The sequence below is a fragment of the Macrosteles quadrilineatus genome, unplaced genomic scaffold (genome assembly GCF_028750875.1).
Source record: "Macrosteles quadrilineatus isolate MER2022 unplaced genomic scaffold, UCM_ALF_1.0 Scaffold_19__1_contigs__length_3004403, whole genome shotgun sequence".
NCBI lineage: Eukaryota > Metazoa > Arthropoda > Insecta > Hemiptera > Cicadellidae > Macrosteles > Macrosteles quadrilineatus.
The window spans coordinates 2,088,142-2,102,433 of NW_026542612.1; the positions used below are offsets into that span (position 1 = coordinate 2,088,142).

The 14,292-nt window shown below is 34.0% G+C and overlaps 1 protein-coding gene across 2 annotated transcripts in view; it reads left to right on the forward strand.

Annotated features, from left to right (window-relative positions):
- LOC129005322 (protein Spindly-like) overlaps positions 1 to 8,926 on the forward strand; it is a 183,475-nt gene extending 174,549 nt beyond the window's left edge. For both annotated transcript variants that reach the window (XM_054434180.1, XM_054434179.1), the window contains exons 9-11: positions 4,395 to 4,510; positions 6,358 to 6,530; positions 8,320 to 8,926. In XM_054434180.1, coding sequence (XP_054290155.1) covers positions 4,395 to 4,510; positions 6,358 to 6,530; positions 8,320 to 8,567 — 537 coding nt within the window. In that variant the 3' untranslated portion in view covers positions 8,568 to 8,926. The remainder of the gene's footprint in view (positions 1 to 4,394; positions 4,511 to 6,357; positions 6,531 to 8,319) is intronic.
- The last annotated feature ends 5,366 nt before the right edge of the window (positions 8,927 to 14,292 follow it).

Sequence of the window (14,292 nt, forward strand, 5' to 3'; positions counted from 1 at the left end):
AATATTATTGTTGCGATAACGTTTTTGATTTTTTGTGGTAAATTTCTGATTGGTGGGTTGGCATCACTGATCTCATAACCTCTGGTGTTTTAAAAACCAGCCGGCTGAGTCATTCTCATGTTATTGTTTCACGCTTGCAGTCAAATGTTTTCTTGTCTTGTCTTCTTTTTTACGTGTTCTTGAGTGAAGTAAATCTAGTGAGATAAGTTTAATATAACATATTTAGTGCATTAGAATGTGTTGTTTTTTTTTTTTATTGAAAATGACGTTTAGATTGAACTCCCGAATCAATATGTTTAATTATAATATGATTACATAAGTCTGTTTTGTCTTTTGGTAATAATAAAGAAGTCATATTGTTCTTATCATGATTTTTTATTTCATTAACCCTTTCAGTGCTAGGCCAATAATTCATATTTTGTAAGACTTTTTTGTTTGCCTTTTAATTCCATTACCTGTTGTTGAATTTTAACTGTCATGTTGTCACTATTTTATTAATTAGGCTAATTTTGAATAATAACACAATAAGAAAATATATAAGAAAGATAAATCCCGCTATTTGTAGTAAACATTAAATAAAACGTAGTTTTTATTGTAATTTTCCTGGTTTTCCTATACATTTTTATGTTCTGATAGCATTATTTGAAACCAAAATCTCATAAAATTAAAAGACATATAGTTTACAATGTAATATTGAATTTAACCTTGATTTAGTTGGACGAGGTTATCGTAATATAGCCATTTTAGGGAAACTAATGTTTTGCAGCAAAGTCTCAGGAACACATTTATGATCACTGTTGTGTTTAAACTAAAAGATTGCATCTAAATAGTCCGTGACTAACTGGTGCTGCTACCTAGTAACGCATTGAACAACCATCTGCAGCGCCATCTGTTCGCAATCTGTGGCGACAGCTTAAATACCGGGTTTTGACTCCCCAGTCTTCAAGCACAGATAGCCGAGAAGGCTAGGGCGTGTGTCACTTGGCCAGTGGCATTCGTCTGCTCGGGTTCGAATCCCGTCCTGTGTGGCAAATAATTGGTGACCTGTGTGTTTGTAGCGATATACTACAACCACTGGGGCATAGTGAGGTGTTCATAATCCTTGGTTTAGACATACACCTCGAAATCATCGGATTGGGCGAATCTTTTAGCTAAGTGGTTGATAGTGTATCCTATGAACATGCAGGTCAACAATGGCCGTTTTGCTATTTTTTGTCAAAATAACCTTCCTCTCTATATCCCTTAGAGATTTTTTAAAACAACGATATATCGTTTTATAGCACTGAAAGGGTTAACCCTTTTAACAGATTATTAAAAATTAATGTTATGCCTAAACAAAATTTACAAGCGTTATATTTATATGGATCAATGCATTCATTAGCAAGCGTTGGACGTATATATACGTCGCAACAACTATGGTCTTAAAACTTGTAAAAAAATTTTGATAAAAATATGTCTATAATCAACTTAAACCTTCAGATAGAAGTGGAAAAACATCAAAATTTAAAATCTTTTTTTTTTAACCACAACCAAATTATTGATCGCGTAGTGAGTAAGACTTCGCCCTGCAGCCGCCGCTTGGGTATGGTTAAGCTATTAACATTTCAATGAAAACATAATTTAGTACAGTTGAACCTCGTTTGTACGAACCTCGATAAGACGAATTTTTTTAAATCCCCTTGACACTTTCATATAGGTCAATGCTAAAAACACCTCTATACAACGTAGTAATTAAGTTAAAAACCTCCATAAGACAAATTTGTTTGTGACATGGGCTAGGACTGATTTACCTCTATACAACGAATATTCTTAGCACAAAACCTCTACAAGACGAACGTGACCTCTATAAGACGAATTTATCATAATCTTAACCTCCATCGTACGTAGTTTTCAAAACAAACAGAAGCTTGTCTCAACATGAAACCCCCACCCATCCCTCCTCCTTCCTCAGTCATTGTTTGGAGAAACCTTGGGGAGCGAGGAGAAACCTCTATAAGAAGAATAACAGCAGCATTAAACCTCGATAAAATGACCCTCTTTATTAAGAATACCTCTATAGTACGAATTTTTCCCGTACCCCTTAAAATTCGTCGTATAGAGGTTCAACTGTACTTCGCTTCAGCAGCAAAACAAAATACACATTACAGTTAATGTTCTTGATTTAAAAAATCTGTAAGTTTTAAGGGAATATTTTAGGGAAAATCAAACCAGGTAAATAAGCCTAATCTGCAGGTTTGCTGCGACAGGGAATTTACATAAAATAAAGTACCTGTGTATTTAATTTTTTTAGGAAACTATATTTAAATATTTTGAAGCAATCACGCATGTCAATTCACTATAAAAAAACTTGACTTGAAAAAGTTCAAAGCTTGCAAGTTTTTTTGTTAATTTGACTATAAATTTACTACTACAAATCCATAATCTATATATTAATAACGCAAGCAGTTTTCTTTTCACAGTCATAACTCGATAATGGCTTATCGGATTTTAACGTTTGAGGTGTAAAATTAAAGGTATTTTCACGTAGATGTGCAAATACGTCTCAGAATATTTAGAAAGGGCATCGCTTAAGTACAGTTAAGGGCTAAAGTTTGGGAACGGCGGCGCTATCTGTTGACATTAGATCAAACCATCAAACTCAATTCCCTTTGTTTACAATTAAACATATGGACGTAGTTTGAAATAGTTTTTAAGTTTAACGACAGACGGCAGGACTTATTACTTCCAGAGCAAAACCGGAATTTTACATATTTTATTTAAACATCTGTTAACTAAGTCTGGTTCATAAATAAAAAGTAAGCTTCCTTGCAAGACCTGACAACAAATTGTTTGTAATAGTTGAATTTATTTACCTTACCTCGTATTTTATCGAATTATCATGTAGTTTTGAATACAGTTTTGTGTGGTTAAGTGAATGTTTGAAAGTGATTATTCACAGAGCAGTTACCCGTTACATTACCATATTATCATGTAATTTACAATGTGTATCAAAATTCCTTTTTTAGTGTTTTCTGTTGATTGTTTAACTTTCCTATTTTACCTAAATTTAAAATTAAATGCCACCAGTAAGGCGAAGAACTTTGAGTAGCTGGAGGGAACTCAAACGTGACCACTTGCATCAACCTTCCAATTTGACGGATACAAAGTGGCAGTACGTACCACCGTGGTGATACACAATCTCGGACAAATAAACGTTCAATTTTTACATTGTGGTGGCTTACATTTTAAGCAAGAAAAGACTGGCCGAGATAGTTCAATTGTTACTCTTTGTTGCCATAAATGAAAGGTTCGTTTACATCATTTGCGGAATTTACCATACTTTAACGAACTTATTGGAAACTCCCAATCTGAAAACAGGGCTGTGAGGCTTGGATCCAGAAATTATCTGGATAAAATTCGTCAATTCAATTCTGCCTTTGCCATCGTCAGCTCTGAAGCTCATTTTTACGAGAGGATCACACCGGGGAAATACAATTTTAAGATCCATGACCCGTTTTACCACCGAGTAGGTAATCTAATCCCTCAAGAAGGTCAGGATCCTGAATACGCACAGATCTTTAAGTAGGAATTTGGCATTGGAACCCAACAGCGCATGTAAAACAATTAAAAAAAAATCAATGGAAAAATATGCGGGAAATAGGGTCACAATGCCAACCCATTTGCCTAATCTTTTAAACTGTGGCAGAAATTTGTAGGGACAAGAGCTCCGAGGAATCAAGTTAGATTCTTATGTGCATAGTAAGAGACAAATGAAGTTACTTCCCTCGCTACAATGATGCTACCTGTAGATGTCGCAGCTATTTTAAATCTGAAAACAGAGCACCACCCACCAGGCAAAATAAATTTTTTTTTTAACGAATAGTGTTAAATGTGAATCCGTTCTAGATACGTTGTTAAATCCATTCTTATGTTCCCAACCGGAGACTTTGGTTGGGGCACCTAATTTAAACATACCTAAGCAGAACATATAGTAGAAATAATTTTATGCTATAGTGTCGTACTGGTTGGCGTCAAGAGAGGGATTTAGCTTGGTACATTAGGTCTGAAAAGCTCACTTTACAGTGTGTGGTTGACATCTACGTTCTCATAGAGGGCACCTGCCCACAGTACATACGAGATAACCAAAGCAGTATGATAACGGATCTATATTTAAATATTGTACCCTAGATTACTTTTATAATATTTTAAAACATAATATTATTTACATTTCTATAATCAGTTATAGAAATTACGATTGAGGTTTTGCTGTTAATATTTTTTTCTTCATTATTTTATTAAAAGTTGCAGTTTTGCTCGATTTCGAGCAACAGGCTATCTAGTCTAAAGTAATACAGAAATTAAATGTTCTCTATGCAATTAATTGAATCTGTTTTGAGCCCTGTCTTTTATTCTAGGAATTGGAAGAACGAGTAAAGGAACTAGAAAAGAAAAGTGAAACACAACCAATTATGATGTCAGAGTCTGACAATTCCCAATGGATGTGGGTGAACTCTATGGTAGAGAACGCAAGGTAAGGATGGATGTAACTACAAACTGTATTTAATTGTGAAATCATAGGGATTTCAAAACAAAATGGATCCATTTATTATACTTTGATCCATTGATGGTGAAGAAAAACACACACTGCATTTAGTAGCAGGAAATTTTAACCAGACTTGCCTCCTGGCAATTTTCCAACTATTTCAACCTGCAATAATCCGCAGTAAAAATTTAAATTGTAGTTGAGGAATCAATTATTTGCACTAAGATCATTGTTGTCTTTCGGTACCATAGCATGGGATGGCTGTTATAAAAGTATTATGAATCATTTAAATCTTGACCAAAAAACCATGATAAAAATAGGATTTGGAAGATGCAGATAATACCCATCGGTCGCTTTATTTGAGGAAACATCCCTTTTTTTCAATTCGCCAACTTTACATTAAAAATATATTAATTCATATTTTCAAAAATTACAATTGTTTAATACCAATTCAAACTAAAAAAATACTTCTAAAAAGAAACATTTATTAGTATAAAAACATGCTAATAGGCCAACAGTCAGTAATGTTCAGTCGGTTGTGCAATAGACAGTAAAACCAGTTGAGCAGTAGACGTTTCTCAAATTATAATCATGATGATATTGTGTAAGTATACATTACAAATTTTTATGATTTTAAAAGCTAAACTGCTTTTCTAGTGAATACCATTTCAGGCCTTAAAACTTTCCACAGTTTTTAAAATGCATGATAAACCGTTCGAATACCCGTTAGTGGTTAGCTAGGGGTATTTTATTTGATAATGAGACTGATGTTTCACAATTAAATTGCACCAAATATGAATTTTTTTTATTTTAAAGTTATGTTATACTTGGATATTTTTACGCATTATTGGTTTTTACAGATCAGTGCCACAAAGACTGAAAATTGGTTTTGTTTTTACATCGATATGTGCAATAATGTTTACTTAACATTTTTAGAACAAACCTTTTTTGCCTAGAAAATTTCCTGCCCCGTCCTGTCCTGAAAAAGTGTTGTACCTATAACAATTTTTTAAACTAACCTTTTCACTTCAGTTCTTAGAATTTAAAAGATTCACTAAACAGCATTGTTTTACTTAACAATACCAGTAACCGACCAAGGACAAAAAACGCCTGTTTTCGCTCCGAAAAATCAAACTTCTACCAAGAAATGCACTTGTAAAAAATATGCCCAGTTAAATTGTTTTAAAATCTATACTATATATAAAAGGCAAAGCCCTCACTGACTGACTCACTCACTCACTCACTCATCACTAATTCTCCCACTTCCCATTTAACTAGGAGGCTGAAATTTGGTACACTGATTCTTTAGGCATTAAATAGGTAAACTAAGTTGTTTTTATTCTGATCGGACTCTCGGGCTCCGCCCCAGTGGCTCTGGAGTTTCCCATGTTAACCTTATGAGTACTCATATTTAAATGGAATTTATGAATCTTAACAGCTGTTTCAATTAAACAAGTTGGTTCTGTTCTATGATGTTCAATACCATTAAAGTTACAAGGATTACCAACAGAGTGCAGCACTATCATTTTTTTTTATTTATGACAACAGCTAATTTGCAACTAAAAGGTGAGTGAGCGTAGCGAACGAACTTCAACCTGGAGGCGAGTTAGCGTAGCGAACGAGCTATCCTGAAGGCAAGTGAGCGCAGCGAACGAACTCCAACCTAAAGGTGAGTGAGCGTAGCGAACGAACTTCAACTAGGACGTAATTGAGCCATGCGAACGAAGTAACTTATGAGTAAGTAACTTATGAAGTAAAACGGGGCAAAGCCCGTTGGTACAGCTAGTTGTTCTATAAAGTAGGCTAAATCTTTAATTTTAAAAACTGTTCCCTAGAAAAGAAACTCGGTCCCTACAAGAAGAGCTGGATAGAAGGGGTTCAAACTACGTGACCCAAGGACATCAGCTGCTGGCCTCTCAGAAAGAGAACAGGAAACTGAAGGCAACCATAGCCAAACTACAATCAGACATCGACGAGATGAGACTACAACTGGACACAATCAAATCAGGTAACATTACAACTATACATACTCATATATCCTCATCCGCTACGGTCATTTCAAAGTCTGGGCTTCTCAATCTTCTCCTGTACCATCTAGCATCTCAAGCCTACTCCAGATCCCTATTCGCCTCAACTATCCACCGATTTCTATATTCTTATGATGGACCCTGAATCACAATGTTAAAGTACCTTTATAATTAAGGTTTTAAATATTAACTGATAACTTGATAACTGATGAGTCAAATTTTGACATTTTGTGATCTGTAATACTAAACCTCTATTACTCGAAGATCCTACTTCACATGACTCAATGACTCTTAAGTTCATTTTTATAAGTCAAAGTTCTCGATGTATCTAAATTGTTCAAAGTTTTATGCCATACTGTTGAAGTCAGTTGTTTTTTTATTCTTGCAGAGACGAAAATCCATCTTCTTTGTTTATTTGGCTAGTTCTGTTGTGTTAGTCTGCTAGTTATTGAGATTATTTTGGGCCAATCGAACATTTCATCATTACCAATTAAAATGGGGACACCACCTAGGTGCTTATTTTAACCTTATTTTAAAATCTTATTTTTAAAATAAGAGTGAAGGATGAGTGTAGGTGGAATGAAGTGTGATGATCCGTCTAGCTTTGTTACTGACTTAGATCAGCTGTTTCATATGAGTGACGGATGAGTGTATGTAGAATGAAGTGTGATGATCCGTGTAGCTTTGTTACTGATCAGCTGTTTCATATGAGTGAAGGATGAGTGTATGTAGAATGAAGTGTGATGATCCGTGTAGCTTTGTTACTGATCAGCTGTTTCATATGAGTGAAGGATGAGTGTAGGTAAAATGAAGTAAAAACAAACAAAATAAAGAAATGTTGTATGATAGCTTCAGTTTCAATTTCAATAGCTATCTGTTGCACTGACAGTGACAATCGTCTGCTCCTTTTAAACCTACACATCTGTCTGCTGTGCCCTTGCTACGTCACAACATTTTGTGATTGGGTAGTTGGTAACGATGGCAACTTTAGCCTTTGATTGGGTGATTAGTAACCATGGCAATTTGTTGAATGGGTGGATGAAGAGAAATTAAAGAAAGAATACTAGAAGAACAAAGAGAAAAAATAAGCAATATTTGATGTTATTTTATCTTTGTCCGTGTATTTTACATGATTTTACGACTTTTGTTATCATCTATAAGTGGGATACTATTATTTTATACTTCTTTATGCGTTTTTATTTTATTGATATTCTTCTGTCCCAAAACGGTGTAGCATTACAATGTTGCCTTGAGCAGTAGCCTATGACTTAAAAACGGTACAGTAGCTTACTGGACTTTCTGCCATTCTGTTCTTTATTTTGCTGTACGAGTACAATGTTTGGCAATTTGTTTCAGTAAAATTTTAAGAATGTTGTGATTTTAAACGTTGCAGTTTTTATTACTGAACTAAGGTTAATTATTCAACAGAATTATCACAATTGCGCAATAGCCTACTACAGTAATTGTATTTTGATGATATAATATGCAAATTATCACATTAACGCCCATTTATACAATATTAGGCGTTGTTTATGAGTTAAAAAATTACTGTTTTTTGTCAGGTTTGTTAACCAGTACCGTGGTTGTCAGTTATCTAAGTCTGTTCAAAATACAGTTTTACTGTGTTTTTATGTCAATAAACGCGTCCCTCTGATAACCCGACCTTTTTGCTGTTCCGACCATACTCCCGGTCCTGTAGGTGACGGATCAGCGAGGTTCTACTGTACCGCTACTGTTAAACTATCTTGAATATTTATTTCCATTTTACAGTTAAAAAAGATGAAGATCAAGATGGTATATCACCTCCTGCTACTGAAGTGGCACTTGAGTACCAGAAGCAGAAGGTGGTGAGATTCAAGGAGGCGTTATCCAAGCAAGTGAATACTTCCAAACACAACTCCTCCTCCAGTGATCCAGACACTTCGCTCATTGAACAAGACAGGTCTCTGAAGGAGACCAACACCAACACATCGCTTGTCACTGTAAAGGAGGAAGATAAAGAGAATTTCGATTACTAGTGAAAATGATCTATTGTGTTTTCTTTCTTCCATGCCTGTGAAAATTGACAGTTCACCTGAACCCTGCTAACGTGTAAAGTTATTTTTGTCTTCAATAATCAATACTATCAGGGTGTGCCAAAAATAATTTATCTGTTTTATTAGCCTTGATTTGTTCACAGTTTCCTAGCTTTGTTGTTATTTATTAGTATATTTAATTAAAAGGGCCTAAAAATAGTGATTACTTTGGAATTCCAACATAGCTCTATTTCAACAACTGAGGCGATACCGAGGTCGTCGAAAATTGAGAGAGGTTCAAAAATACCGTTCCAGTACATGTGATAAACTGTATTTTTTGTCATACTGCTCCATTCTTTATTATAGGATGAATTATTGATTGTATTTGATCTCACTTCTATTTATATGTTTATGGAGTTTATGTGTTCTTTCTGTATATTATTTCATGATTATTTTCAGAATAAATATTAAATACATTAAAATGTTATACATAGTCTACTAGTCTGGTTGCCGGTCAAAAAACCTGGAAGTAAGGTCCACCCGAAGTTTTATGGTGTTTTCTGTTTCTTCAAGACCTACATAACTAAAATCTGCAAGGTGCCACTTTGTCACCCTTGAGCAAATTGAAATATTCAAGATGGCGGCCAAGATGGCTTAAAAACTGTATATTTGCTGTATCTTTCCCTATAGAAGAGACAGGATAATAATTTTTGTGTCTAATTTTATGTTTTAAGGGTCAGAGAATACCAATAATTGATTATCTTAGTAATTAAAATACCCCCGCCACAGCAAACCTGCCGACTAAGCGAATTTTCAGTTGCCTGAATTGATTTTCAATTAAATGTATTTAATTAACATTAATTTTTATGAGTACTTAGGCTTGCTGCTACAGGGAGGGTAAAAAAGTGTTTTTTTCTTGTGAAATATTAATAACTTAGTATAAAATAAATAAATTTACCAATTTTGATCAAAATATATCCTAATATAAAAAATATATAAAATATAATCAAGAATAACATGTGAATTTTAAAATAACAATTATTTGTATTTTCTCCGTAACTAATAATGGTACAAAAACACTTTGATATACTAAATTATTTGTTCTTTTAAGCTCTTTAAGAAGGTTTGAAGAGAAATTGGAAAATTTTGCGTTTAGAGGGTCAAAAATTAGAAAAACAAATTTTTACCCCATAAAACCCCACGTAAAACCCCGTTCCCATGGTCCGATCATGCTGGTTCGGTTTACTAATCCTGTATATCTGCTGTATCTTTCCCTATAGAAGAGACAGGATAATCATTTTGTGCCTAGTTTGATGTTTTAATTAGAAAATTACCCAAAATAATAAATCAATATTTAATAAATTTCCACATTAATTTGTTGCCAAGTTACCTTATCAACAATGTTTTCAAGTATTTACTTGACTTAAAACATTATATCTATGGTTTCTGAGGATAAGTGCTACATTCAAACAGAACACAGTCATCAAATCAGTTAACTTACAAGCAGTTCTCCTAATTGATGCTTGTGCTGTACTGGGGACAGTGCATTATCCTTCTTCAGGAACAGTGAATGACTTTATCAACTGCTTTTTAAATTATAGTTTTCTTGAATTAAGAAAAAAACACTGTTCTTTAGGCTAGTCAAAATACGGTCCAACATCAAACTTAAGGTAAAAGAAATAAAATATATTTCTTCCCCATATATTCCAAAATATATGGGATTTTGTCAAAAAAGGTGTCAAGAATATTATACTAAAAATCAAGAAAATCCAAGTGGTGGAAAGCCGCCATTTTTGAAAAAACTTCCGCCATATTGGATTTATGTAAGCTTTTAGTAAAACATCAATTATTCGACAACTAATCGTCTTAACGATTTGCGGTTCGTCTTAATAGATTCCTCTTCAAGTTTACTTTAAGATAATAATAACCTTATACCATTTCATTATTGATTTATTTAAAATAGACAGCTTTAAATTGAAACAATAGCAAATTTCGAAGATTTTTTTTGTAAAACCTTTAAATGTTTGCAAATATAAACTCAGGTGATAAGAACATTCATATTTTGTGGCTCTTAAAAGAATCTGAATACAATTTTCAACAATTATCAACCTCATATCAGTTTGTATATTGCTTTGAAGATATATTATGGGATATATTGTTATTAGTCTTCAACTTGGAACGCTAGTCGTGACGCGGGCTGCACCACTACATCTAGTTCGATTAAAATACACTTTGAGGTGGGAAAAATTGCTTTGAGAACATTTAAAACATATTTTGGAATCATACATTCATACATATAGGGCAATGTATAAAAAGATTGTTATTTTAAAATTCCTATGTTATTCTTATGGGGAATATTGTAAAATGTTGTAGTCTGCTTGTTTATGGATATATTTTGATCAAACTTGGTAAATTTATTTATTTTATACTAAGTTATTAATATTTCACACAAAAAAAAACACTTTTTACCCTCCCTGTAGCAGCAAGCCTAAGTACTCATAAAAATTAATGTTAATTAAATACATTTAATTGAAAATCAATTCAGGCAACTGGAAATTCGCTTAGTCGGCAGGTTTGCTGTGGCGGGGGTCTTTTTATTACTAAGATAATCAATTATTGGTATTCTCTGACCCTTAAAACATAAAATTAGACACAAAAATTATTATCCTGTCTCTTCTATAGGAAAAGATACAGCAAATATACAGTTTTTAAGCCATCTTGGCCGCCATCTTGAATATTTCAATTTGCTCAAGGGTGACAAAGTGGCACCTTGCAGATTTTAGTTATGTAGGTCTTGAAGAAACAGAAAACACCATAAAATTTCGGGTGGACCTTACTTTCAGGTTTGGGTGAAAAATGCCTTTTGGCAACTAGACTATACCTATCTGTGTTTTTTTTACCTGTCATCTTGGAGTTAAAACATTCAGTCGTCACATTACCATTGCTGGTAAAACATTGTTATTATTTAAGGGTGTAGCATAGAGCAAAAGGGCCTAGATTTTTTAGGATTTTTTTAGAGGATAGCAGGCTTACCTGAATGGGAAAGAGTCCAAACTGGCACAGGAAACACAAAACAAAACTTTACACTATATACATATATTGTATATACACTATATTGTTATTATTTGTTCATGTATTTAATCAGTAGCAAGGTTATAATTTGTAGCAAAGTTATTAGTAGGATGAAAAAACAGTCTCAAAGTTACCTTCCAATAATAACGTCTGCCAATCCATGTGTTTAAAATGATTGGCTCTAGACACAGAAGTGCTAGTTAGATCCTGGGAAAAACTCTGGATGCTTTTCTGGACTCATTTAACAAATTGTCATTTGGCTATAGACTGATGATACTTTTGAACAAATGGTCAACATGAAATAATTAAAAGGCCTACGGTGGTAATTTGTTGTACATAAATTTTCTCAAACAGCTTCATCATTTCAAAAATAATCTAAATGCAGTACTGTATTACTTTCATGTTTCGTACCATAGGGAAACCAAAACAAGTAAACTCTTTCAATTTATTCTTTTGACAAAGCAAAAATTACTTTGTTCTCAGCTTACTCAAAACAAAACCCCACTTTTTAAACAAACTTTTTTTATAATTTCTCTACGTATTTTAAGGGGTTTTTAGGTTACTTAAACTAGATGGCGTTCGCAGAGGCATCCACAAAATTGAGCGGAGTCATCAAGGGTTAATTTTATATTGCTTTTTTTCATACTGCAGTAAAAACAGTCGTTTTTAATGCATGCGTTGCTGGTCTAAAGTAGCATTTTTACTCTTTAGGGAGTAATAGTATATTTCGTACCTAGGGCCGAAAATGAGGTTTTGCCGGCTCGAGATAGTTTTTAAGTTCGAGACGAAGTCGAGAACTTAAATCGATCGAGAGCTGCAAAACCATTTCGGTCCGTGGTACGAACGCTATTTTTCACCACACTATACCTTATTACCACTATTCACCACTATAATAATGCACACTGATGGTCAACACAACTATAACTATAAGGTTATGTGAACAAATAATTTGAGGAATCAGCAAAAATAAAAATAAATAGTTGCTAGGCAACGGTGACAACAACACAATTCTAATGCAATGCTATGGATCTTGATTGTGTATTTAAAATGCATTCATGTTTTAAGTAAGTAAGTGGACAGCTGATCTTGCGGCCCCGGCCTGTAAAAACCTGCTCGGTCCCCAAATTACGATGACAGCTGGCATGGCCAGCAAAACGTAACTTTCAGCCACCAATTAACGTATGTAATACAGCCAAAAACATCATAGTGTGGTGAAAAAATCGTTTTTAGACTCTATGGAGTAAAAGTCAGCTGTTGGCAACTCAGTTGTAAATTTCTATTGTAAACGATTGCATGTATCGAAAATATGTATCGATTCGTGCTTCGTATGTCATAACATTTACAAGAGTGAAAATGATTAATGTAAAATCCAAAGGTCTTAACTACCTCATCACACTGTTTAAGTCAAGACCAATGAATCTCTGCCAAGAACATCTGTTTTTGTTGATTAGGCTATGTGTCATGTGTAACCACATTTATCACCATTACTGTTTCACACAGTAGCTGGCATCTCATTATTCATGCAAACCTCATTTTTGACTGATTGTATTTTAACCAAAATATTTCCTTAAAAATGTATTCAGATGTAGGCCTATTCCTTTTAGCGAATTTTGCAATCGGGTAGTAGAGCCATTACCGTAGGTCTCGTGGTAAGACCTAGACCCGGGACCGTTTAATTTGTTTTATTTTGATGTCCCTAGATGTCAACACCGTGATCACGATAACTCGAGTAGTTGTGGGCCAATTTTTGCATAAACTTAAATAAGTTCGCGAACCCGCAAGATAAGTTCATGGAGACAGGGTGATCTAGGGTTTTAAAGTATTCAAAATTTGGATTTTCTATAGGTTTACCTTTTAAACATAAATACCACCTGCAACCTACCTGAAACCTGCAGACTACTTGAATTTCTATTTGCCTGATTGGAATTTATTTCCTTAAACATATCAGATGTACTAGTAGTCCGTAGTCCCTTTTAGGAAATTTTGCTAGATTTCCACTAAAATATTCCCTTAAACTTGTCAGATTTATTTCCTATTTAAATAACATTAATGTTTGAGTAGTGATGAATTATGAATGAGTATACTTATGTTGGCTGCTAAAGGAAAAAATGTGTGTTTATTGAAACATAGATTGCATTGTATGAAATAAACAAGTTTGCCAAATAAATCCATTAACAAGCAAATTACAACAGTTTATTTATACTCCATAATAATAACATGGGAATTTAAAATTTATACTTTTTTTTAATTTCCTCCTTAACCGTTAGGCATACAACAAATATTATTTTTTTAGGCTCTAAAAAGTGGTTTGGAAAATATTTTAAAATTTTATGGTTTCAAGGTCATGAATGGGAAATTCCAACTTTTATCCCCATAAAACCCCTCATAAACCGATAGTTCCCATAGTCCGATCATACTGGTTCACGAACTCGTTCGAATAAATTTTGGTTTACACGTTTGAAATTTCAACAAAATCAGTAAATTGGTCACGGGGTCTTGCCATGAGACCTTCGGTAAGGCTACGTCCAAATTCACCAACATTTTTGGGGTCGTTTCTAATGTCCAAATTCACCAACTTTCTACCTGGAGCAGGTACGATATTTCTCCCGGCGGGCGGGGAAGGAATTCCGAATTGTTTGCCCTCGCCTGCTCCGTC